Source organism: Natator depressus, chromosome 5, assembly GCF_965152275.1.
Source record: "Natator depressus isolate rNatDep1 chromosome 5, rNatDep2.hap1, whole genome shotgun sequence".
NCBI classification, from domain to species: domain Eukaryota; kingdom Metazoa; phylum Chordata; order Testudines; family Cheloniidae; genus Natator; species Natator depressus.
In genome coordinates, this window is record NC_134238.1 from 54,931,803 (window position 1) to 54,958,887 (window position 27,085).

General features: G+C 42.8%; 1 protein-coding gene across 2 annotated transcripts in view; it reads left to right on the top strand.

The window, feature by feature from the left end:
• Window positions 1-27,085, top strand: part of RASA1 (RAS p21 protein activator 1) — a 125,968-nt gene that overhangs the window by 7,976 nt on the left and 90,907 nt on the right. For both annotated transcript variants that reach the window (XM_074952822.1, XM_074952824.1), the window contains exon 2: window positions 22,735-22,887. In XM_074952822.1, coding sequence (XP_074808923.1) covers window positions 22,735-22,887 — 153 coding nt within the window. The remainder of the gene's footprint in view (window positions 1-22,734; window positions 22,888-27,085) is intronic.

Sequence of the window (27,085 nt, forward strand, 5' to 3'; positions counted from 1 at the left end):
TGGGATTCTTCCTTCCTAAGTGCAGGGCTCTGCACTTTTCCTTGTTGAACCTCATCAGATTTTTTTTGGCCCAATCTTCTAATTTGTCTAGGTCACTCTGGACCCTATCCCTATCCTCCAGCATATCTACCTCTCCCTCCAGCTTAGTGTCATCTAGGAACTTGCTGAGGGTGCAATCCATCCCATCATCCAGATCATTAATAAAGATGTTCAGCATAATCGGCCCCAAGACCGACCCCTGGGGTACTGCGCTTGATACCGGCTGCCAACTAGACATCAGGCCGTTGATCACTACCCACCCCTTGAGGTCGACAATCTAGCCAGCTTTCTATCCACCTTATAGACCATTCATCCAATCCAAACTTTAACTTGCTGGCAAGAATACTGTGGGACACCGCATCAAAAGCTTTGCTAAAGTCAAGATATATCACGTCCACTGCTTTCCACAGAGCCATTTAGTCCTCATTTTCTTTACTACAACAGAAATGTGGTCTTAATATATTCTTCATGTTCAAGACTATCTTGTCCAGCTGTTTAAAAAAAAAAAAAAGTGAAGGAAAGATAGGAAGTTAAATAATATGTAAAACTACAATTTTTTTTAAAGGATGAGGTACAAAATGTAAAAATGGAAGCTTCAAATCTAAAAACAAAAATAGAGCAGCATTTGAGGATGGGAAAAGTTCAAAGAACAATGTGCAGGTTTTTGGTTAAGGAACAAACATTTATTTAACACCAGAAGAGTGTCACTTGATCTAAACAGTAAATAGAGAATTTAATTATGTGCTCTGTAGTTCTTTTTAAATACATATTTGTGAAGATCGATCATACATAACGCATAAGTCACAGCTGAATAAATTTGCCAGAGAATGGAATCTGTTGGCTATAGGTGAGAAGTCAATGTATCATGCCTTTTCTCTTTACCTCGCTTCCTCCCAGCGAAAAAAGGACACATTTTTCCACCAGGTACTCTTTCTTGGACCGATTAGTTAGTAATTGGCTTTATGCTCCAAAGCATGAGCATTTGTCTCAATTTTTATACAATCTCATGTGTTCTATATACATTTTTAATCCCTTCCATTGTAGGATATTTAGAAAAACAACTCTACAGAAAGGTACATTCCTAAAGGATAACTTCAATTGCTGCTTCAAATTTGGGAAGTTTCTTAGGGCTTGTCTACACTTGCAAGTTTTATCACCAGAAACTGGCTTTTGGCAACAAAACAGTGATAGTGTACACACTACAAGGTCACTTTTTTGGAAAAAAAAACCCCTAGTTTTGGCGACAAAAAACATACACCCCTGCAAGAGACTTGTCTTTTCCCCTCCCTTTATTGTTGACAAACAGCCAGTGTAGACACCACAGCTTTTTAAAAGATTTTTATTGGCCTCCAGAAAGTATCCCACAATTCCTCTGCTGCCACTCTGGTCAGTAGTTAGAACTCCGCTGCCCTGCAGCCAACCCGACCCTCCCCGTTGAAAGCCCTGGGACTTCTAAATCTCATTTCCTGTTTACTGGCTTCCCAGAGGAGCTTCCCACGTGAGCATGGCTGGCTATTCCCCAAACATGCTCCTGCTTGGACCACCTCTGAGTTGTTGGATCTGATCAGTATATGGGGAAAGGAGTCTGTTCAGTCACAGCTGCGAGTGACCCGTAGGAATCGGGACACATATGGGCAAATTTCTCGAGGCTTGTGTGAAAAGGGCTACGATTGGGACACACAGCAGTGCAGAGCGAAGATAAAGGAGCTGAGGTAGGCGTACCATAAGGTGCGAGGTGAATCCTCACTTCAGTGGTGCACCTAAGACCTGCTGTTTCTATAAGGAGCTGAATGCTATCCTCGGTGGTGACCCCACCTCCATCGCTGATTGCCCCGTGGATACTTTGCAGGCTGATGAAAGTGGGGGTAACCCTGAGGCTGAACTTGTGGATGAAGAAATCAAGCTAGAAGAGGCTGTGGTGCTCCCAGCAAGGTCGCCTGGTGGGGCATGCAGCCAGGAACTTTTCTCAACTCCAGAAGTGCTCAGCAGGAAGCAGTTAAGACTCCAGGTCAGTTGCTGTGGCTTCTGTAGGGAAGCAAAAAGTGGAAGGCAGGTAGCATGTAGCTAATCTGCATGGCCAAGCAGGATGTCGATGGACATCAAGACCTGCAGGGAATCCTCTAGAGAGAGGCTCTGGAAAGTTTCCAAGAGGTACTTGTTAATCCTCAGCCGCAGATTCCAAGGGGTTGTAGACTTGTTAGGTCCCCCATTGTAGGAAACTGTACCGTGCCATTTAGGAATCACTGGAGCTGGGATCAAAGCGGCACATAGCTAAACTGCATATAGACTGGGGTGAAAGCCGCAAGCATTCAGAAGCTGAACCCTGGTTTCCCTAGTCACCCTCATCAGTGAGATGTCAGTTAGCAGGTTGGCTGCCTGTGAAAAATTGTGGGATAATTTTATAATTAGTTCCCTGCAGAGTTCACCTGCAATCTGAGACCTTTTTGTCCATACGCACAACCACCTTCCCCCCACTCCCAAAACTCACCATTATTGGGGTGCTCGCGGAGCTGTGTGCCTGCCTAGAGTCTCAGAAAGTGATTTCTACTAGCAAAATACCCTTTTTACTAAAATGTTTCAATCATTTGTTGGAATGTAACAATCCCTCTTCTTTTCAGCACAGACCTTGAAGAACACATCACGCACCCCTGCGGACTGGCTCTGACAGATAAGAAAAAATCCTAGGCGCGGCAAAGAGGAGATGTTCTGCGAGGTGCTGCAGCGCGATGAGACACAGACCAGGACACGGAAAGAGTGCTGGAAAGCTGAAAGGCAGGAGAGAAAAGAGAGTGCTGATTTTGCTAGGCAAGCAACAGAGCAGATTATAAAAGTTATGGAGGATCGGACAGAGATGCTCAAGTCTGCAGACTGATACAGCTGCAGACTAAGCAGATATGAGTTTGAGCGCTTCTGCAGGAGATGCACAGTTCTTTCCCAACCCCACCCCCCTCTGTGCCCACACATTCCTTTTCACTCTACAACACTCCTGAGTTTCCCCATCACTCCACCCCCTCTCGCAGCTTTCACAATGATAGCTGAAGCTATGCACACTTGTGAGGTTTTACCCCTTTTAACAATAAATAAAGGCTAAGGTATTTAATGCTACAGCGTTTTTATTCTGTGTTCTACAAAAGCGTATAGCAATCAATTCACTCTCGGGTACAGGCTTCGAAAGCATTGTGTTGCACGGATCTTGGGCCCCAAAATTGTACATAGATGTAACAGGGAAGCAACTCCCAAGCAATGAGTGTTACTGCCACTCATTGTCAAAGTGGTTCCTCAAAACCTCTCTGATGATAATATCAGCCCTCTGGGCTCCTCTGACAGCCCTAGCATCTGGCTGTTCAAACTGTGCAGCCAAGTGCTCTGCCTCAGTACTCTACACCTGAGCAAACATTTCAGTCTTAGATTCACACAGATTATGCAGAGTGCAGCACGTGGCTATGACCACGGGAATATTATCTTCGATAAGGTCTAGCCTGCCATTAAGACACCTCCAGCGAGCTTTCAGACGGCCAAAGGCACATTTGACTACCATGCAGCACCTGCTCAGCCTGTTGTTAAAACACTCCTTGCTGACGTCCAGGTGCCCTGTGTAAGGTTTCATGAGCCAGGGCCGTAAGGGGTAAGCTGGGTATCCCAGGATTACTGTGGGCATTTCCACATCCCCTACTGTGAAAATGTGGTCTGGAAAGAAAGTCCCCACCTGCAGCTTTCTGTACAGGCCACTGTTCCTGAAGATGCGTGTGTCATGCACCTTTCCAGACCAGGCTGCAATGATGTCCGTGAAACGCCCCCGGTGATCCACAAGCGCCTACAACACCATGGAGAAGTATCACTTCCTATTGATGTATTCAGAGGCAAGGTGGTCTGGCGCTAAAATTGGAATGCATGTGTCATCAATGGCACCGCCATTGCTGTTGTTGGGGAGTTGCTGTTGCCCTTCGTGGAGCCCTCTCCCAAAGTAAGCATCGCCCTGCATCCGAGGCTGGAGCCCCCCCATACCCAGGCTCTCCTGGCGAGCCTTACCCCCCTGCACTCAGAACCTCCCAATGCGTCCCACTCCCCCTGCACCTGGACCACCCAGATGAGCCACGCTCACCTGGATTCCCACCCCACCAAGCCCCAACCAGTTGCACCTGGATCCCCACTCCACTGAGTTCCACGCCCCCAGCATCTTAACCCCCCACTGAGCCTCCCACACCCAGATCCCGCTGCTGAGCTCTATCCCCTCCCATGCTAAGCCCCAACCACCTTCACCTGGACCCCCCTGCAGAGTCCCATTGCTATTGCACCCAAAACCTCCCAACAAGTCCCTGTGCATTCAGATCCCCCCACTGAGGCGCCCGCACCCAGATTGCCCCACATGGAACTCTCCTAACCCATCCCTGGATCCCCCCACACTCAGCCTTTCCAAACTTAGATCCTGCCTTGCTGAGCCTGCCTGCTCACACCTGGTGCACCTGGCATAGAGAGGCAGGGCCCTGGGGTATTTCTGAGGCAGGCCTGGGTGCAGCCTCACCACTGAGTCCATGTCCCAGGGGGAAGCTACAGAGTGATCTCCCACCTCTGTGCAGCCAGTGGCCTGTGCTCCACAATGCCATGCTGGAGCCTCCACATTTATTTCACAAATAAAATTTGCAGAATTTTAAAATATTGTGCACAGAATTTTATTTTTTTTGGCACATCATGCCCTCAGGAATAGACCTGAGACTGCTCCAGCAGCGACCGGTGCACCTGTCCCAGGGGCTGCCCAAGCTGCTCAGGTGGCCCCTGGGCCAGGTGCACCAGCCACTGCAGAAGTCACAGAGGTCATGGAAAACCATGGAATCTGTGACAAAAATGGAGCCTTAATTGGATATGATATGATAATTAATATGATACATTCTTGAATTACATGATCACATACTGTTTTTTTTTCCACAAGACCCCAGCCCTTATTCATGGGATGGATAGTGCTCATTGACTGTATGGACCCGTGCTTGCTTTATGCACACCATTGGAAACTTGCTCTGAAAACAGAATTATTAATTTCCTCAAACTTTTCTATGGAGGTCATTATAATTGTATCTGAGTGCCGCGCAAACATTAATGGATTATTTTCACAACTCCACCAAGTCCCCTCCATCCCCTGACCAGCTCCAAATCCCAGTAGCGTTCTCTTCACTGCTCGGTCACCCAATCTATTCCCCTCCCCTCCGCCCCCTTCTTCCACACTGCTTGGGTACTAGCTAGGGGAGAATTGTCTGTCCTGTGCTTTCATTCTTCCTTCTCTCAGCTCTACTGGTACAGTGGCCCATAGCAATAATTGCAGGGAAAGTCCCACTCAGCCCCTGCATCCCTGGGATGGAGCGTTCCCAATGCAGTCAGACTCTTTCCTGCAGAACTTTAATAAGTCTCTACTAATCACATGCAAACTGCAGGGGGTTTTTTACAGCCAAATTTGGGTGTTTTTTGCGCAGAACAGGAAAAGGACATCCCTGGCATAAAGCAACCCTCCCTGAAAAATTTCAAGCTCTTGCTCCAAAGCATGGAGGTGTCATGTATTTGCCCCGGGGTGGTCCACCAAGGGCACCCACTTTAGCTTTCTGCTTCCTAACAGTGGCTCATTCCCACCTGACCAGGGATTTCAAGGTTACAAGTTCATCTATCTTAAATCTAGAACCAGAACAGAACCTGGACAGATGAGAAATTTCTCTGTACAGTTCAGGCCTTTGATCTTGGCATTGGCGTAATAAGAAATCGGCGGACAATAACTCTCTCCTCAGTGCGTAGTTTCAAAAGGCTGGGTTTTTGCATAACAAGAGTTGGGGAATTTGCATTAACAGCTCCCTAAGTGGATTTCCTGGTGTGTGACACTTAGGGTGTGTCTACACTACAATGTGAGCTTGGGCTGAAACTCAGTCTCAAGCCCAAACCCTGCTTCCATCTATGCAGAAATCTATCTGACTCAAGTCAGTAAGCCTGCTGGACTCGGGTCATAGGACCTGGCAAGGGGAGTGGATCCGATCCCAAGTCCCTATGGGACTCCAGTCATTCAGGTCCACTGTGCATCGTTTTGCAGTGTGGACACAGCTGGGGCCCAGGTCCCCAGACTAGTGTTCTGACAGTCTGCCAGTGCTGTCCCACAATCCCATGGGCCAGCGTATCTATCCGTTCCATCTCAAGACTAGTCAGTTGACTCCCAGGAAACAACAAGCAACTTCCTGATTCAAGTGTGGCTGTTTGGCATTTAACCCTTCTATTTGAGCTGCAAGCTTAGAGTAAAATTTTACTATCTTGTATTAGCTATGGCCACCAACAAGACGTCCTTTACCAAGATCGCTGCTACCAAGTCATGGGACCACAGTCCATTCTGGTAAGTCTCTAGTGTGACAAGAAGTTTGAATTCAGTAAGAGTATCAGAAATAATCATGTGTACCAAGAAATAGCAGACAAGTTCATAGTGTTGGGGATTCAATGGACCGGTGACCAGTGCAGGGAACATAATAAGCATCTGAAGAGCGACTACTGGAAGGCCAGGTGATCTACACCTCTGGGAACTCCCTGTCATCCTTCCTCTGTTACAAAGACTTTGACTTGGAGCTGGGTACTATGACAAGCACTGAGCCCCCAGTGGTTTACAATAGCCTAGTCAGCTAGGATGGACCCCCAAATCTAGTATAGGATTGGAGGGGAGTCAGCAGGCACCAGATCACACTAGCAAAGTGACTCTGGTGCTCACACTGATCCTGAGGAGGCTTTGCTGCCAAAGCAGCTGCAGCATATTCTTAGAGGAGCTGTTTGACCCCCGGAAGAGCAGCCTGCCGTGGAACTGGCAGAAGAAACAAGAGACTGAAATAGCCCTGGAGCCTGGTAAGTGTTCTGGGTCCATGTTGTTAATATACGAAAGGGAGAGATTTCTGGTTTATGACCAAATCCCATTTTTATTGTAGCAGTGTGTATCTGCTAATGGTGGAATCCATGCTAGTACTTTGGTGTCGCCTCCCCCCACATGGAATTCAAAATAGTGAGTGGGAAGTGGAAATAACAACTAAACAACCATATAATGTTTAATTTTTGGTAGATACTTGCACATTCTTACAAAGGTGTGCTGGGGTGTTAAAAGTAAGGACTATATGTTGCCTCCCCTTGTAGTATGCTGAACCGGAGAAATAGGCCATGCTTAGTGTTACTAGCTGCTTGTAAACAGTAAACTGTACTGGAGTGGTGGGGGAGGAGGAAATCAATGTTAGAAATAAGGCAGGTGGTTGTATGCAGTCCAGAAATATGTCTGGGGAGGAGGGACTGGCTATGTTCTTTGGGAGCCTGCATTATCGTGTGTTTACATGTAGTCAGTAGGTAGATATAGTCAGAGTCAGCTGTAGGAAGAATCCATGTAGATGTTAACACACTGTCCTGTTGATTCTATCATGAATTTTGACTGAATTCTGCATGCAAATTTTTCCCACAGTAGGAACTTCAGATACATAGTCACATCTTGAAGTAGGGTATATTTTCTGGGCCCTCCTCTGTAGGACCCCAGCCCACAACACCTGCAGGGTTGTTGCTCAGACCCTATACGTTTGAAAACCTGTGTGGCAAAGACTGCTGGCTTGCCACCAGTAGCTTGGAATAGAATGTCCTTTTACCATTCAGGAACACCCAGGATTATGTTCTCCAGAATATGGAATGCTGAAAAGATTGACATACCGTAGGTGGTTCACCACGGCACACGTCTCTTCTCTCACCCGCTACAATGGTTTTCAATTTTTAAACATAAAGCATTTTTGTAAATTTCAAATTACCAATGTGTGTGCACTCTTTTGACTGTACTTAACTTATGCCTGATGTACACTAGAAAATTAGGTCAGTTGAACTGCATGAGTCAGATATGAAAAATCCACATCCCTGAGCGGTATTGTTAAGTCGACCTAAGTCCCAATGTAGACAGCACTAGGTCAATGGAAGAATTGCTAGCTAATGCCTCTTGGGGAGGTGGATTACCTATGCTGATGGGAGGATCTCTCCTGCCAGTGGAGGTAGTGTCTGTGCTGAAGCACTACAGTGGCTCTGCTGCAGCAGCACAGTTGTGCTGTTGCAGTGTTTTAAGCGTAGAAAAGCCCTCATTTGTGTCTGTGGAGCTTCTGGGATGAGGTGAAGCATTCCTCTAAGACTGTATTGAGACTGAATTCTTCAAAGTAAAACTATAGTCTTGAGACTGCAGAGGCACTTTTCTCTGAGGATGCATTGAACCTTTTTTGAAGGAAAGGGACAATATATACTTTTTATCTGCTTTCAGGCCTCTTCACCTCAGCAGCTCAGCCACACTGCACCAGGAGCTTCGGGTTTTGAACTGTCACAGACTAAATGCTCAGTGGTGAGTTTATGGTGGACATCCTTGACAGAGGCAACAAACAGGTGCAGTATCAAAGGGAAAAAGATTCATGGCAAGTGGAAAAGCATAGACAGGCAGCAGAGCACAAGAAGAGACTTGCAACACAGTTTCTGGAGCAGGAATGTTGCCTAAGGGACAAAGATGGAGCACAACAGAAAGACCTGTTTGAGAGACTGCTTACGCTAATGGCCACAGGATTTCAGGCTCCTGCTCTACTGACACGATGTCCTGAGTCCTCTCCATGGTACCATGTCCTGCAGACCAAGAATACATTGGACAATACCACAGTTGGGTGGCCTGTGCAACTGGGACTGAATGCTAACTGGACAGGGCAAATGTACCCCCCTGCAGCGGCACCAAGTGTGTGCTAAATGTGCTAGAAAGGGAAAGAGAATAGGGACCAGCAGACATGCAAAAGTAGAGAATTTGTTCGCTTCCATTGGTTTCTCTGTTTTGCATTGTTCAGTGTTTGTTATGCACTTTATTACTGGTTTTGGTGTTAGGGGTTTATTACTGGAGTTTTGGCATCACGATGGCAGCTGGCTTGCCAAACAATGCTTGAATATTGTTTTTCATAATAAGGGTATGTTCACAAATAAAGGCTTTTATTTTATTTAAAAGGTTTACTACCATCACTGCATTGCATCATATAATGTGTATTTCAGAGTAAAGATAAAGAAACGATAAAGCACAACTTGGAAGTTCTAGCCAAACACATTTTCTCAATGCATGTGTTCAAATCAGTCCATAATGAAAATCCACAGTTCATGTCACACAAAACCCCATTCCCCTATTGTGTAAGCAGTCATCTCGTCCACAATTACAATGATAGTCTGCAGCCCACCCCCATTCATAGCATACTGTGAGTACTTCATTTACTGTACAAAGTGCTGTACAAATCCATCTGTAAATATACTATTCTTCTTCCATTGGTTCATACAAGTCCATCGTGTGGTGCACAAAGCATCGCTGATTTCTGTTGCCAGGGTGCATCCTGTTCCAGCTGTGAGAGGTGCACTTTCTGGCTGAGTGTACCAGTTCAGTGGTCCCTTACTGTTATAGGTGCATTCGGGGGCAAATGACTCAGCTTTGGATTCACAAAGATTGTGAAGAGCACAGCAAGCCACAATAATGTGGACAGCATTGATGACACTGGAATCCAAACAGTTCAGTAAACAGTGCTAGCAGGATTTCAGTTTGCCAAATGCGCTTTTAACTACCATTTTCCACCTCCTGAATGTAATTAAATCTTCTTTTGCCAGGGCCTCTGAGATTAGGATATGGTTTCATAAGACAAGGCAAAAGGGGTTATATGTGCTCCCCTAGAATAATAGTGGGGACAGTTACTCGAGGACAATGTCATTTGGTAGGAATAGTGTCCCAGGTTGTCTGTGAGAGTAGTCTCCTGACAGGTGGAAAACATTGGCGTTGTGAACTTTTCCAGTTCAGTCCATGTTGGCGTCCATAAATCTGCATTTGTGGTCCACAAAGGCCTGCATAACAATGGAGTAGTACCCTTTGTGGTTTATGTATTCATGCTCCATGAAGAGGGCAAACTGGGCAGATGAGTCCCATCAATGGCCCTACCAGAGTTTGGAAACCCCATTCTCTTAAACCCAGTAATTACTTTGGGGATATTGTTTATGCACTCCACCTTTGGGTAAATCACATACCTGATTGCCCCAGAAACCTCCACCACCACTTTACCCACGGTTGACTTTCCAACACCAAACAGGTTAGCAATGGACCTGTAGCAGTGTGAAGTTGCTAGCTTCCAGATGATCGTAGCAACCTGCTTCTGGACCAACACAGCTGCCCTCGTGTGTGTTATGATGCTGGAGGGTCAGATTAAGCTGCCCACAGAGCTCCAGAAGTGTAGCTTTCTTCATGAGAACGTTCCGGAGCCCATTGCTGGTCATCCCAGGGCTACATGACAATGTGATCCCACCAGTTTTTGCTTGTGGCCCTGCTCCAGAAGTGCTAGTCTGCATGGGAGAATTAGCAGCTATACTGAGAGTTTGGAGCAGCATCAGCCAGTTCAAGTCTGGCACATCCGTGTTGTCGTCATCCTCCAACAGATGCCTTTAGTAGATCTTAAAATGTTGCCAGATATCCCTCCGGTGTCTCATGGATGCTCTGTCTCTTTTTTGAAACAGAAGTAAAAGCCCAAACAGGACAAGTTCTTCAAATGGTGACTCCTCTATGTTGCTGGCTCCAGTTGCCAGGAGTATGCAGACCCAAAAGACAGCTCAGAAGGATGTATTGGCGGGCTATGACAACTTCCTGTAAAGTGCTGCAGGATGGACAAGTTTTCCTACAGTTCACCACAAACAAATGTCTAGAGACGTTACAGCTGGGAAGGGTGCAAGGAAGCTTGAGAGAGGCTGGTTTGATTTGGGTCTTTGTAGTGCTGTGTAGATGCCTGAGTGCCGATGTAAGATCCTGGTCCAGAAATTCTAAATCTAGGGTTAATATTCAGTGTGACCATTCAAGCATATGTTTACAAACACTAGGTCTGTGAGCTTGAGTCTCGCAAACTCTGGGCTTATATTACAGTGTAAACATACTTGTATTGTCCCAAAAGTCCGTAGTTGTATGACACGCTTTCAGTATAGTCTTTTGAATTTCCAGGTCTCACATCTGTCACATCTTCCACTGGAGGAGATCCATACAATCCTGGCCTACAATAATATAGAAAATTAATACAGTAAAGCAGGGGTGGCCAACCTGTGGCTCTGGAGCCACATGCGGCTCTTCAGAAGTTAGTATGCGGCTCATTGTAGAGGCACTGACTCCGGGACTGGAGCTACAGGTGCCAATTTTCCAATGGGCTAGGGGGTGCTCACTGCTCAACCCCTGGCTCTGCCACAGGCCCTGCCCCCACCCCACCCCTTCCTGCCCACTCCCCTGAGCCTGCTGTGCTCTCACTCCTCCCCCTCCCCCCACAGTCTCCTGTACACCACAAAACAGCTGATCGGGGAGGGAGGGGGGAGGCGTTGATCAGTGGGGCTTCTGGTGGGTCGGAGGCGCTGGGAGTGGGGTGGGGAGGTGAGCTGATAGGGGGCTGCTGACTTATTACTGTAGCTCTTTGGCAATGTACATTGGTAAATTCTGACTCCTTCTCCGGCTCAGGTTGACCACCCCTACAATAAAGTCTTCCAAGGATATTACATGGAATTGCCATATCTGTCACAGGAAGTGCTAGAGCTTCTCAATGAAATAGTTGTAGGAATTTATTTTAACATACACTACTTCTGGGGGAATTTCTGTGCCACTGCATAAGTGCAGAATTAATGTCTCCTGCAGGTTCTCTCCCCCTCCCCCTGCGCAGAGTAATTGATTGTGATAGGCAAGCAAAGGGAAGCTGTGAGAGGGGGTCACACTGCAATTACACTTTTTGCCCAGCAGGGGCTGATGTGGCACCAGAAGAGCAGCTGGGTCATAGGCTGGAGCAGCCAGATGTGGAGAGAAAAGGAGCAGGGGCTGCCTTCCTCACAGAGCCCTGCCCATGGGGCAAGGTGAGGAGGCATAGGATATGGGGGTGGGGCCGGATAGAGCTGGGAACATGGGGTTGCCGGGGGAGTCACAGACTGGGGTTCAGAAGGACTATTGGAGCGGGACAGACTGGGTTACAGGAACTAATGGGGTGACAACAATGAGTTGGGGCTGAATGATAGTGGAGTGCAGGAACACATGGGGATGGAACAGAGGCAGATGTGCCTGACTAATGGGAGAGGCTAGGGTTTAGCCAGAGTCCACATGGGGGAGGCTCCCCAACTCCATAACAATCCCTCCTCCCCCCCAAAAAAACAAAAAACCTGTTTTGTACTTCTCCCATCCACACCCAACAACCCTCCAGGTTCACTCCCAGGCTTCTTCCCAGCAATTACTTCCCTCTCCCTCAGCTCCTCCGTTACCTCTGACTTCTCCAAGCCTTTGCATTGCTTCTGAGTGGTGCAGGAAATATGTTTCTGTATTGTAGTTTAAATGAATTATTACTCAAAGTTCTGAATTAATATACCTAGTAAAGGCTCTATTTATCAAAAAACATTTCCTGAATCTTTTTTGTTGTCTGTATTGTTACAGACATACTTGTTGACAGGTATTTTGAACTAAATTCCTAAAATAATGGAAGTTTGATTACATTGTGTTATTTTGATAAAATGTGCAGAATTTTAAAACACTGTGTGCAGAATTTTTAATTTTTTTGGTGCAGAATTCCCCCAGGAGTAATAGAAAATATTTTTCCTAATCTCACTCTTCAAAATGGCTAAACTATTTTTGCTGAAACGCTAAAATACAATAAAATAAATTTATATATAAAAATCAACCTGAGGCAGACAACCAGCCTGGAAAATTTCAGCCTAAATTGGTAACGTTTGGCAAAATTATAAGTAACTGAAAAAGAGTCTTATAATGAAAAGTGTTGGGCATCCTTAAGAATAGGCAGCTACCATTTTCACTGATAGTTACTATATGTAGGAGCTCAAACCTCTGAATAGGGTTTCCAGGTCTGCTGTTTAGGTGTCTGAGATTAAAGGCAGACAACACCAACTATATTCTAAAGCTGCCACACACTCTTGGCTGCTGACCCCAGGCTCTTTCAGGAGTGGGAGAGTCCTTAAATTCCTCTTTAGTGTTCCTCTTTCTTTAACTCTCTACAGCTGCCTCCCTGGGGATTATTACTGGTTGTTAGTCTTCTGCAAAAATAAAGCAGTGAGGGAGAAATGTAGGTTCTTTCCCCCCCGCAGTAACAAGTTCCTCAAATATGTTGCCTTTTGAATGAGCACTGACTTCTCTTTCCCATCCTTTTGAGTCTTTCACTGAGGATGGTAAGAAGGGTGAAGATTTTTGTTAATCTGGTTTGAAATGTTCAGATCCATAGTTTGTATACACCCCCCCTCAAATGCTTTAAGTAGTACAATGGCTTTCTGAGCTGATATGTTGTGGATTGGGAGAGCTAATATATTGGAGGAATGCCAGTAAATGGAGAGTGTTCTTCTGTGTTTAAACTACTGGATCATGCTGTCCTGAAGAAATGAAATACGAATTTTAAGTGTCAGAGGGGTAGCTGTGTTAGTCTGTATCCACAAAAACAACAAGGATTCTGGTGGCACCTTAAAGACTAACAGATTTATTTAGGTATAAGCTTTCGTGGATAAACTACTTCTTCAGATGCATCTGAAGAAGTGATTTTTTTACCCACGCAAATTTTAATAATCTTTTATTCCATATACCCTGGGGTAAGAGAGAAAAGTTAGGTTGTATTGATTTTGTTCTTGTTTGCATGTTAGTTTAATCTCTCTTGCTTCATTGTCTTCTATATTTTGTGTCTATAAGTTGGAATAAGTTTTCATGATTTCTCCTGGAAGGAGACGCTATATCAGGAGTGGGCAAACTATGGCCCACGGGCTGGATCTGGCCCCTCAGGGTTTTGGATCCGGCCCGTGGAATTCCCACCCCGTGGTGCTGCAGGCCCCGCGCTGCTCTCAGAAGCGGCCCGCACCATGTCCCTTCGTGCGTTGCCCTTGCCTCCAGGCACCGCCCCCTGCAGCTCCCATTGGCCAGGAATGGGGAACCGGGACCAATGGGAGCTTCGGAGGAGGTACCTGAAGGCGTTGCAAGGGCAGTGCATGGAGATCTGTGCGCCCCCCCCCCCCCCACGACTGCTCTGGCCCTGGTGCGCGCTGCTGCAACCCCAGAGCTGCTTTAGATAAGTGGCGCTGGGCCAGAGCCTGAACCCCTCCTGCACCCTGCCCCTCAGCTCCCTGCCTGCACCTTGCACCACTCCTGCACCCCAACTCCCTGCTCTGAGTCCCCTTCTGCACCCCCATGCACCTCAACTCCGTGCCCTGAGCCCCTGTCATACCCTGCACCCCAACCCCCGACCCTGAGCTCCCTCCTGCAAACCTCACTCCTGCCCTGAGCCCCCTCCTGCACTCCACATCCCTCCTGCACCCCAACCCCTTTCCCTAAGCCCCCTCATGCACCCCGGACCCCTCCTCTTCCCCAATCCCTTGCCCTGAATCCGTTCCTGCACCCCGCACACCCTCCCACATCCCAACCCCCTGCCCCGGCCCTGTATAGAATTTCCCCACCCAGATGTGGCTCTCGGCCCAAAAAGTTTGCCCGCACCTGTGCTATATGCTTTGGAAGAATGAAAATATCCAGGAGTAGGCCAGGAAGTAATAGTCACGTGACTGACTATTTCAAGTGAGCTGACGTGCTAGAGCAAGTCAATGAATTTGTCAAACAAAGCTAGACTGGAGTGAAATTTACTTTGAGAGTCCATGTTCGCATATAAGTATAGTGCAGAACTTTTAGGAAATCATTTGGTTATACTACGTGATAGCTTGTAATATATATTAGAAACATAAGGTGAGCACAAATGTTTAAAGGCACAGTTTAGGTTCAAAATTCAGGTTTGATTAAAAATAAACGTTTTAAAATTCACAGGCGAGTTCATGTTTTTTCAGTGAGACGGCTTTTTATGGGATACAAATACCCTAGGGGGAAGTTTAAATATAAACACTACTATATTGTTCTAGAGCATGAGAATAACTCAATTTTAATTGTCCAAACGAATAATAGGTCATAAATAGAAAAATAGTTTAAGATGTTGACTGAAAAGAATGTTATTTAAAATGTTTTAAATCTAAATTTAAAAAAGAGAGCTAGTAAAAAGTTCTTTAAGTCAGAAATAAAGAAATGACATTCCTTAGATTTGGCATGGAGACTACCTAAGGAGACAATAATAATTTTCAGATGGGATGCATGTCTCTAAACAAAGGAAGCTGAAAAGCAAGATGTAAACAGAATGTATCAAATAACCTCAGAAAACTTGCCTTTTATCCAAATAAATATCCTATAGAAAATGGAAATCCAGGTCCTTAAATCCAATTTAAAAAAAGCATAAAGTGTCAGGCAATATGTAAGAGAGAAATTAAAAGGACTAAAATGAAATTTGAAAAGCAAATAGCCAAAGACATAAAAATTATTTATCAGAAACAGGAAGTTTGAGAGAATGAGTGGAACACCAAGACTAACGGGAACAAGTAAGCCTAAATAATATTTTAATGCGGGGGGTGTGTGGGGGGGAATCTCACTCTTTCTGAAACAGAGATCATAATTCAGCTGAAACTTGGTATTCTTGAGACCCCCTGTTCGTCATGTGAAAGCGAGGCTTTCGCTCTTGGCTCTGTTTTTCTTCTAATGGGACTGAGGTTATGGGATGCCCTGAGAAATTGTGGGTATGAAACTGAGAGGAAACACACTATGTTGTAAACCTCTGACAGGGAGCAATGTCCAGGGTTCCTTGGTATAGAAGCTACAAGAACTAGTGCTGTGATCTCTCCACCATCCTTTGCAGCTTCAACAGAGTCTCCTCTGCTCTGAGGATTGCTGACTGGTCCAGTAGACAGCAAGTTGACAACAAGCTTCCTCTGCACCAGGTCTGTTTTGCTAGAGTAGGTAGGTAGAGATGGATCCATTGGGCCTTTTTGCTTTCTCTCCACTGTCTCCACTTCCATACACCTCAAACATCTCCATTTTCACCATATCCCGATAAAATCTTTTCTGTGCCCCCTGAAGCCCTCATACACTGTACTTGCTGCATTAAAACCCCTATTTTGTTGGTTATGGATATTCCATAAACAACAATAAAAAGGATTAAGGTTGGTTAAGCTCCACACCCTCAAGGGAAATGCTAAAAATCAAAGAAATATGAAGTATGGGACACTGCTCAACTGTACCCTAAAAACCACACATCAAGCTTCCACAGACAGTGACAAACTCCACATGGTCACAAAGAACTTCCTTCTAGTTGAGTGTAGTGCATTTATCTCCTGTATAGTACAACACACAAAACCTTAACCACAACCTCATATTTCTTCTGTAAATATATAAAATGGCATATGCTTAACTTACACATACATCAACGGAATATTTGCTGAAGCTGTATTCAGCTTCTGTGTTAAGTGTGAGGGAGATTAAATGAAGTTAAATTAATAGGGAGAAAATTTAAAACTGATAAATGGAAATATTTTCTCACACAACACATAATTAGCCTGGGGAACTCTGATGCATGTGAGACTCAGAGGTTGTCAGAATTAAAAAAATGTAGTGATACAAGGTGGCTAGCAAGTTACAATAGTAAGTATTTTTTAAAAAGTTGCATAAATCTTCAGGTATAAAAGGGTTTAAGGAACTGTCTAAATAATGGGAGTTAGTAAGAAATTTTATCCCTGTGGGCATGTTATTCCATAACTTTCAGTTGCAGGGTTTCTTGCACCTGTCTGCAAAGCATCTGATAATGGCCGCTGTCAGAGACCGGATACTGGCCAGACCATTGTTGTGATTCAGTATGGCAATTCCTATGTTAGTATGTTCTCTTGAATTAAAACATGACATGGAAGGAGTGGAGAATTGCACATCCAACTGTAGTATCATAAACAGACTAGCACATATAGTACTACATGAAATAAATTAATCATAGGAGCAGCAGCATCTCCTCTCCCACTATGAAAGTCAGTGGAAATTGATATAAAACAGAGTAGGATTGAAATGACCTTGTTTTTTACAAGCACAGAAATTAGGTAATAGCTACAATCAGATAAGCCTTTTTTCAGCTACAGACCTGTTTCTTTTAGAAGTGACTCTTGCAATGGTTATCCATCTGTTTGTCTCAGTAAGATTAGATTTCTGCAGTGTACTCTACGTAGGGCTACATCTTAAATTTATTCAAAAACTGCAGGTGGTGCAGAGTCAGGGGACCAGTTGTTAAACCGTTTCTTTTTATGAGTGTATTAAACCCATATTGTATAATCTGCTTTGGCTGCCTAGTGGTTTTAAAGATGTTGATTTTGGTCTATAAGGTTTTAAATGACTGGGATCTACCTAGCTAAGAGACCTCTCTTTGTGACATACTACCATAGCTGAGGTTAGCAGAGTTCAAGTTAGCAGTGTTCAAGTCTCTCTGGGATGTCTCAGTGGATGTTCTTGGTTAAGACTCCTGGGCCTTTGGAATTTGCTTGCTCCAGAACAGTCTGAGCACGTTAATCTGCAGCGTGTGTTGTAAGCCTTTTCTATGTTGCCTATGAGTAAATGATGTTGGATTGTGTCAGTGTGGATTCTGGGAATTTTATGGAAATGCTCATTATTTTCTATTATATTTTTATTACACTGTGCTTAGTTGATTTTGGAGAACTGACAGGTTTTTTAGTGTATTTTTGAAAGTTTGTAAAGGGTGCCTAGAGAATCAGATGGTTGGTCTTTAATAGTTTGTAAAAATCCAGATAAATTTATTTTTTTGCCTTTTGATGCTCCCTCCACAGAATCTGTATCCATTTTATAGTTCTTATCAGAGGTGTGAATTTTCCTCTTTACTTTTACAAGTGACATGGTTTTGGATTGGTCATCATTTTGAATAGGCAAGACTGAGCTGATTCTTGCGAGTACCTTTTTCAATGGAAAAAAAAAGTCTATAATAATGAAAATTGCAATCGTCTTTGTTAAAGGTACATCGAGCATTCCCCTAACTGTTCGTTTGATATGCTTAAAAAAGATTTTGAACATGATACATAACACCTGTAACTCAATTACCTCTTACTGTTTTACGATACTGACTGGTTTGGAGAAACAATACAATGCACCATGTGCTAGTGTATTTCTTCACCTAAGATGCACGTTGAAAGACAAGAGGAGGTTGATATTTAAAATTTAAGTCTGATTTATGAAAAACTTTGAATATAATTCTTCTGCATGTCCTTCCTTTCTGAATGGAAGTGCTATCTAGTGTTAAAATTGTACTTTCTCTGGAAAAAGAATGCAGCTATTTCCTGAAAAGCATTTTGCTTACTGTAATGATATCTTCAGTGTGTCTGCTTCAGTGTGTATCCTGTTTTCTAAAGATGTGTGCTATCTGCAGCGGTTTCCTGAGGATATTCACTTGAACTGTTTTCTGCCATCACTACTGAATACTGATATACTATTGCCATGGACTCTGTTGTTATACTATCAGTTTTTAGTTAAATAAAACAGATGTCAGAGCATATTTTCAGAGCTATTCAGGAACAACGATTTAATGCAAGAATACATACTAACCTGAAAAATACAAGCTTATGTGTTAGCTGATAGTAACTCAAATACAGAAAAGATATGTTCTTGTAGCTTTGATTGAATTTAACTGCTGGCATAAGAAATGAAATTAAATGCACCATATTTTTTGTTCTGAGGTAAATTGTGATAAAGTATTTATTTGAGTCACTTACTCACTTGGTAATAAATGTAATAAAATATAGTTATGTGGGAGAGAACAAGTATATCCTGGTCATAGTCAGAGGAATTAATCTAGAATATACCAAAAGTAGTGGTATGCCTACTATGGAGGACAAAATCCTTCCATTTTGTTCAAAACTTGAGATTCTTGAGTATGTTTTATAGAACTGTAAAATAGAAGATTGATGATGCATATTTATAATTCTAAAAAACCTGATCTCTTATGGAGAAGCTTCTGTTATTTTATTTTCTTCTTTATTAGTAGAGCCATTTATTAGAAAAGTTAATTATGTCCGGAGTATTATAATTATGTCCGGGGAATAAACTGGAGTAGATAAACTCTTAATGATTCTGCTCTTTGCCAAATTTAACTAATAAATGAGGAAAGAGAAATAAAACTTTGCACTTGTACAGCACATTTCATTTAAAGATATCCGTGTTTTACAAATATCTATCTCAATGGTTATTTTGAGGTGTAATAAATAGGAATCATATGCATTCTACAGACTAATAAACCGAGATATAGGAATGAAATAGCTTAGGTAAGTTTTTCATTCACAATTGTCAGTAGAGCCCATGATTCCTAACTGAGTTCTTTAGTGCAGTTTCTGAAAATTGTCCCAAACAGAAATGATATAGAAACAACATTGTTGTTAAAGGATTTCATTTTTTCATAAGTCAGCAAGTCTCTTTTATAAAGGATTGTTAGGGGAAATCTCCTTTTATAATTTAAAACTTCCATTGCAATGTACAGCTCTGCTCCTCACTGCTTATCCAATCTTCTTACTTAGTGTGTTTCCTTCTTTTCCACTGTGACAGCACTGACAACCTATTTGTTCACTTCAGTTACTTTATATAAGGGCTGGGCAAACTTTTTGGCCCGAAGGCCATATCTGGTTATGGAAATTGTATGGTGGGCCATGAATTCTCACGAAATTGGGGTTAGGTGTGGGAGGGGGTGAGGGCTGTGGCTGGGGGTGAGGGCTCTGGGGTTTGGCTGCGGATGAGGTGTTTGAGGTGCAGGAGGGGGATCAGGGCTGGGGCAGGAGGTAGTGGTGCGGGGGTGGGGTGAGCGCTTTGGCTGGGGGTGCAGGCTCTGGAGTGGGGTCAAGGATGAGAGGTTTAGGCTGTAGGAGGGTGCTCCAGGCTGGGACCGAGGGGTTCAGAGGACAGGAGAGGGATCAGGGCTGGGGCAGGGGGTTGGGGCATGGGAGGGGACCAGGGGTGCAGGCTCCGAGCAGCGCTTACCTCAAGCAGCTCCCGGAACCAGTGGCATGTCCCCCATCCAGCTCCTACTTGGAAGTGCGTCTAGGAGGCTCTACGCGCTGCCTCATCCGCAGGCGTCGCCCCTGCAGCTCCCATTGGCCGTGGTTCCCTCCGGTTCCCCTTATGTGTAGGAGCCGGAGGGGGGACATGCTGCTGCTTCTGGGAGCCGTGTGGGGTGGGGCAAGCCCCAAGCCCACTCTCTGGTGGGAACTTGAGGGCCAGATTAAAACGTCTTATAGGCTGGACACAGCCCGTGGGCCGTAGTTTGCCCACCTCTGCTTTATATAGTCATCTTTATGGTTTACAACATCACTTTCTATACTTGTCCACCTACCATCTCTTTTAAGTATGTGCCTTCATGGTGTCTACAAGACATAAGCCAACGAATAATGGATAGGTTGCAAGAGAGTTGGGTATGGTAGATATTAATTAAAATATATCTTCTGTGTACAGGGCTAAAATAAATGACTCAACCAGGTAAAGTAGGATGTTTTCCTGGGTGAGGTTCAACTTCTGTTGAACCTAAATTTCAATTAAAAAAAATTACTGAGAAGGCATTTTGCCTGGTGCCTAAGTTTCCTGCCATAGTCTTCCAGTAGTTCTCTTGGTCTTCAGGACAGTTCAGTTGCTGAGGTGACTTACCCCTCTGGTCAACTTACAAATTCCAATTTGGCGCATGAAGTTCAAACATAAACATAAGTGTCTTGAGTCTAAGGCTTTGTCTCCACTGGCAACTGAATGACAAAACTTTTCTCTTTTAGAGGTGTTAAAAAAAACACCACCACCCCCCGAAAGACAAAAGTTTTGCTGACAACAAGCACTGCTGTGAACAGCGCTTTGTTTGCAGGAGCGCTCTTCTGCTTGTTGTGGGTGTAGGTGTCTACACTGCATGCCTTTTAGCAGCATGGCTGTAGCGACATAGTGTAGCAACGTAGTGTAGACATAGCCTCAGTGTCACCAAGCACAGCCCTTTCTTTAAGGGATCTGTCTTCTCTTCCTTTATCTTCATCTCATTTCCAGCCCTTCCTTTTCGGGGTAGCTGCCAGTCCTCCTGAGCTCTAATCAGATCTGTCTTCCCGCTATATACTGAACAGGGTGGCACTGTGGAGGGAAACCTTTCCTATCTTTTTCTGTCCCTAGGAACCCTAGTTGCGTTGTCTGCTCCCTGTAACCACAACCTGCTCTGCTTCTCCTCAGTGCTTCATCCTATGCTACTAGCCTTCCTGGTTGCCTTCCTACTTTTTTATGGAGTATTGTCTCCCAGGGCCCCTTTCACTGAAGTCCCTCTTTGCTTTTACACTTTCCACTCCAATCTGGAATTCTTCTCCACTTGGCTCCCCCTTGTTAGTAAACCATACTATGCCTTTCTACCTCCCGGCATGCCAGGCTCTTAGTCACCTGATCTTTGTCATGTGACCCTACTTATTTTTTTCTGTCTGGGGAGGTGGGCTAGGTTTGGCATGAGTACATCTGTGCCCCAGTGATTTTACAGTGCCAGCTTATCTTGTGACAAGGCCTGAAGTGATAGATTTAATTTAAGTTTTTCTGCCTGCTTGTCACTCACTTTAGGAGGATCAGGAGTTTCACTTCTGGTCTTCCCTGGTTTTGTTGGCAGACCTTTCTGGGTGTGTCATAGAATGTATATTAATTGAAGGAGAAGAAATATTTGGAACAAAAGCTTCCATTTTCCAAAATGATTGCCATTGATATTAAATAGGAATTAACAACAATAGTCTTAAGCACTCTAAAATCCCTTCCCATTTCAGTTGTTCAGTTTTCACCCTTGTGCTGATCAGTTCACTAATTTTTCAGCCATCATAGTCTTCTGGGACACCTACAATTCTAATTAATGTTAAAATATGGCAGATTTTTTTTAAAAAGGCATGATTCTTTTTTTAAACATAAAGCCCAAAAGGGGCACAATCCCTTTATTTTCTTTGTAGATAACCTTTGTTTGGAAGGAATGAAAAAGTTCGTTGACTCACATTTTCAGAAATAGGATACACTGAGGATTACATTATGTACTGCTCCTCTTAGTGGCAAAACACCAAAATCACGGCCCTGAGAGAGAGGTGTCCTCACTGTTACACAAAGTCTCTGGCTGAGGATAGAATCCTTGCTTGGATTTCAAGCATTACAAAAAAGAGGGATCTGAATCAAATGTCAGATTCTGGATACCCTTTTTCGCTTTTCTCCCTCTTGCTTTGAATCTTATGTCTCTTTCTAATTTTGAACTAAATTAGAGAGTTTTTAAAAGGGAACTTTCAATGAGGTCTGAGATGGCATGGATTTGGGCAAATCAATGAATTAAACCATTGAAAAGATTGAAAAGACGGTTCTGAAATACAACAATCCACTTAAACACAGATTGATGCATTAAATCACCATTTTAAAAAGAGCTAAGCTAATAACCAATGTTAAATTTCAGTAGTGATAGACAGAAATAAAGGCCTTCATAAACAATGATTTTTAACTGAAAACTTCCATCAGAGTTGGACATGTCAGAGTTCAGTTGTTTTATGTTTAATGTCAGGTTTCAGAGTAGCAGCCGTGTTAGTCTGTATCCGTAAAAAGAAAAGGAGTACTTGTGACACCTTAGAGACTAATATTTATTTGAGCATAAGCTTTCGTAAGGTGCCACAAGTACTCCTTTTCTTTTTATGTTTAACGTGTTATAGTAAAGCTCTTTCAATACCCCCAATGTTCTTCTTGTGATCACAGTTTGAAATTGATAGTTTTATTTTATAGTCAACTGTTTATTTCACATTCTTTTTCAGGTGGTATCATGGAAAACTTGACAGAACAATTGCAGAAGAACGTCTTCGGCAAGCCGGAAAACCTGGTAGTTACCTTATTCGAGAGAGTGATCGGAGGCCAGGGTCATTTGTGCTTTCATTTCTTAGCAAAACAAATGTTGTCAATCATTTTAGGTGAGTACCTTTGTTATATCTAAAAATGTGATAGCTACTGTATATATAGGTATAGAAGTCCTTGTAGCACATACAAACAAACTTAAATGTTTCCATTACAATCAATCTTAACTAGCAGTTAAGGTGGTTCTGAATATATGTACCTGTCATGACTATATTTTGCTGTTCATTTGCGTGCATTCCATTAATTATTTTAAAATAGGTATACTGCTTTAAAATACTTTTTACATGGATCAACTTTTTCAGCACCCAGAGCAGAACACAGAAGTATCAGGAAATAAATGGAGCTGCAAAATGGAAAAACTTACTATCAAACAATTTACACCTTGAATTGTAGCGAATAGGCTTATAGGCAGCGTTAGGCAGGTGTCAGGGTTCCTTCCAGACTCTGAACTCTAGGGTACAGATGTGGGGACCTGCATGAAAGACCCCTTAAGCTTATTTCTACCAGCTTAGGTTAAAAATTCCCCAAGGCACAAAGTCTTTGCCCTTGGATTAAGTAAATGCTGCCACCACCGGCTGATTTAACAAACAATCAGGGAAAGGACCACTTGGAGTTCCTATTTCCCCAAAATATCCCCCCAAGCTCTTACACACCCTTTCCTGGGGAAGCTTGAGAATAAACAAGATGAGCACAGACCAGCCTTGGATTTTTAAGACCCCAAAAAACCCAATCAGATTATTAAAAAACAGAACTTTATTAGAAGAACAAAAAAAGATAAGAGAACAACTCTGTAAGATCAGAATGGAAGATAATCTTACAGGCAGTCAGATTCAAAACATAGAGAATCCCACTAGGCAAGACCTTAAGTTACAAAAAGACACAAAAACAGGAATACACATTTCCTCCAGCACAGCGAATTTCACAAGCCAAAACAAAGAAAACCTAACGCATTTTCTAGCTAGATTACTTACTAACTTTACAGGAGTTGGAGGGCTTGCATCCTTGTTCTGTTCGCGGCTAAGGTATCACACAGACAGACAAAAGCCTTTCCCCCCCCTCCAGATATGAAAGTATCTTGTCCCCTCATTGGTCATTTTGGGTCAGGTGCCAACCAGGTTACCTGAACTTCTTAACCCTTTACAGGTAAAAGGACTTTGCCTCTGGCCAGGAGGGATTTTATGGCACAGTATACAGAACGGTGGTTACCTTTCCCTTTATATTTATGACAGCAGGTCTCTTCTTTGTTAATCAGAGTAACTTAAAATGAATTGTTCTAAATGTGTTCTCTGACCGTCGTTGCAGTTAATATTCCATATTATTTAATATTCTTAGTGTACCAATGCAAATTAATATTATCTTTTGTTTTAAGAGAAAAATTGAGAAGGAAAAAAGTAAGAAATCTGTTGTGTCTATTGGTTTCTGGGTTTGCTGGAAGTAGCATTCAATGCATGTTGGAATGGATAGCACTTGATATTAGTAGTCCTTTGACCACTGTCCCAAGTTATGGCTAGGATTACAGTTTTAAGGAGCGTATTTGTTCTGGTTTGTATGAATGAGACTTGCTATGTGTAAACTTGAATGTTGTTGCCAATAACGTTGTTCAAGCTCCACAAAATAGAACTGCTGATATCTTGGAAGTTGAATCTCTTCAGTCTAACAGCTAATGGGAAAGCAGTTCCCCAGCAGTCTGTTTGAACGGGACACAGCTGAACTCTAGAAAGTAGTAACTGATTGGGAGTATTCTAGTCTGTCATGCCTGAAGCAGACTACAGATGGATCTAATGGCCTTCAGGAAGGACAGGTTTCAGATGTTCTTCAGGTTCATGGAATCTGTTAATCAGAACAGATGAACAAGCAATCCGTGGGATCTTTAATCTATAGTACATCTTTCCCATTCATCACTCCCCTAATCCACTCCCTCGGCCATGGTGAGAAGAGTTCTCCAGAAGATTTCTGTGTGTTGAGGACCCTTTATTCTTATAGCCTCTGGGTACGTGAGGAAGCTGTGGTTCCCATAATTAATGAATTTGTCTGTTGCCAGTGTGATCAAGCTCTTTGCAGTAGAGGACTTCGAGGCATTTAACTAATTAAATTTAACAAACTTTTGGTCCTGTCGTTGACCAGGAGAACTGAAGCAAGGTCTATCAGTCAAGACACTCACCATTGGCAATGCTAAACTCCAGAAATCTGTCTGCCTCAAGAGTGTATTGTGGGGATTTGGAGAACTTTCTCTTCCTGGTGTGTAAGACTGGGATCTTAATTCTACAGTCGTCTGTTCTGGTAATTCCTGGTAATTCCTTCAGGCCAGCATAGTGATGGATTGACGCCCACCATCATCACAAAGTTCAATCTTTGGCTGTTGTAGCCTTACAGAGACTGGGCAATCCTTCTTTACTTGGATTTTAACGTTTTATGTTTGTTGAAAGGTCAACTCTATCAAAAGCCAAAGTCTGATAGACATAGATGTTGTCAAAAGACTTGTTTTGATCTGTTGTTCAAGGAACAGTTTAATAGGTATATAGACTAATATAAAGAAATCTTTAAGCAGGACAATTTCCCAGTAAACCTGTATCTGAAGTGCAAGACCACAGGCAAAGAAAATGGTAGAAGTTAAGGAACGGAAAAGCAGCAGCGTCAAGAATCAGTGTGGGACTGTGAGGGGAGGTTTAACCTAAAAACAGAAACAAATTTCTCCAAAGACAAATTGTTCATTTGATTTCTGGAATGATCATTAGCTTTGAAAAAAAGAATGAGCATGGCAAGTAGTTCTTGGTCTTCAAGTGTTGAAATATTATCTTCTCAGATTCCAATAGCTAATTTTGTAAATAGATCTTAAAGGCATTTCCATTCTTTTAGTTTCAGTTTCAACTTGAAAGTAGAAAGTGAAAAATTTAAATAAATTTTCAGATATTAAATCAATATTGCTTCATATCAGCAGCCCCCTTTTTTTGTTAAAATTTAATTACTCATGTTTTTTTCTGCATTAACTTAACAGCCCAGTTGCACAATTTGATTGGGCAATAATATTCTTGTATTATAAGTGTTTTTTATAAAGTAAGAGCAGAAGAAATATCCTAGACCTTCCTTTTATCTGTGTGCCACAGACATTCTTCAGTGAGTTGCAGTAAACTTTCTCCCCATTTATTTGTGTGTCCCCAATTGGTGTCAACTGGAATCTTCCTCTAGTTACACTAAACTTCTAAAATAGGAGCAGGTGTAGCCCCAAAAAGTCAGTTACTTTTTTATAAAAAACTTTGGATCCTATTACTTTTCAATTACACACTGGATATTACCGTAACTTACCCTTTCTTGTTAGGGCGTTGTAACTAGAGGAGTTGTTCAGTCATCATGTTGATAACTTAAAAAAAAAAAAGATTTGATCAGTCTGATTTTACAACCACATTATCATACAAATAGTACTGACTAAGAATAATCAATGTTTTTTCAGTACTAATATCCGACTTTTGTATAGCTGGAAACTTCAGCTGTCATTGATACCAGCAATTATGCAATCAGTCAATTTTTTGGGATGTCTGATTTTATCGATATTGCGCTTGCTTGGCTTTGATTAAATCTTTCTGTGTGCATTTGACCATTTAAAATTAAGTATAGGGGAAATGTTTTAAAATATCATTGTTTTATTTAAACCCACAGATACAGGAAATTCAGAATTCAGAGTTAAGGTTGTCACTCTTAACTTTCCCTAGCATAGCAATGTAAGTGTGCATTGTACTTAAAAATAGGACACAAATTTAAATAGATAAATACGGCACAGGAAAAGAGAGCTTTTGCCTTCACTCTTAATCTGTCACGTTATTTAGAGGATTAAGTTAAAACTTTGGCATAGCACATTTTTAATTACATTAACATTTAGGTAATATGAGTTATTTATTGTGCTTATTGTTTTAAATATTAAGAAAAACAATCATCAGAATTTTACTGTCTCCTATATTTTTATTGGTTCATTTTTTCTCAATTTAAAACATTTCTGTTCATTTCTGTACATTTATTTTTGTCATCACATCTGTTATGTTTCCAAATAAATCAAAAGTCAAGCAAGAGGGAAAAATTGTTCGTATTTTGACTGTTTTAAAGCATACTTGACATTCATAGTAAATCTAACAATCTAAGGGTATGTCCACACTTGCAAGTTTCTGTGCCAAAAGTTATACCACTTTTATTAAAGTGTTTTAATTAAAAGCATTGATGCGTGTCCACTGTAGCGCCTTATGTTGCTGGAACACATCCACACTA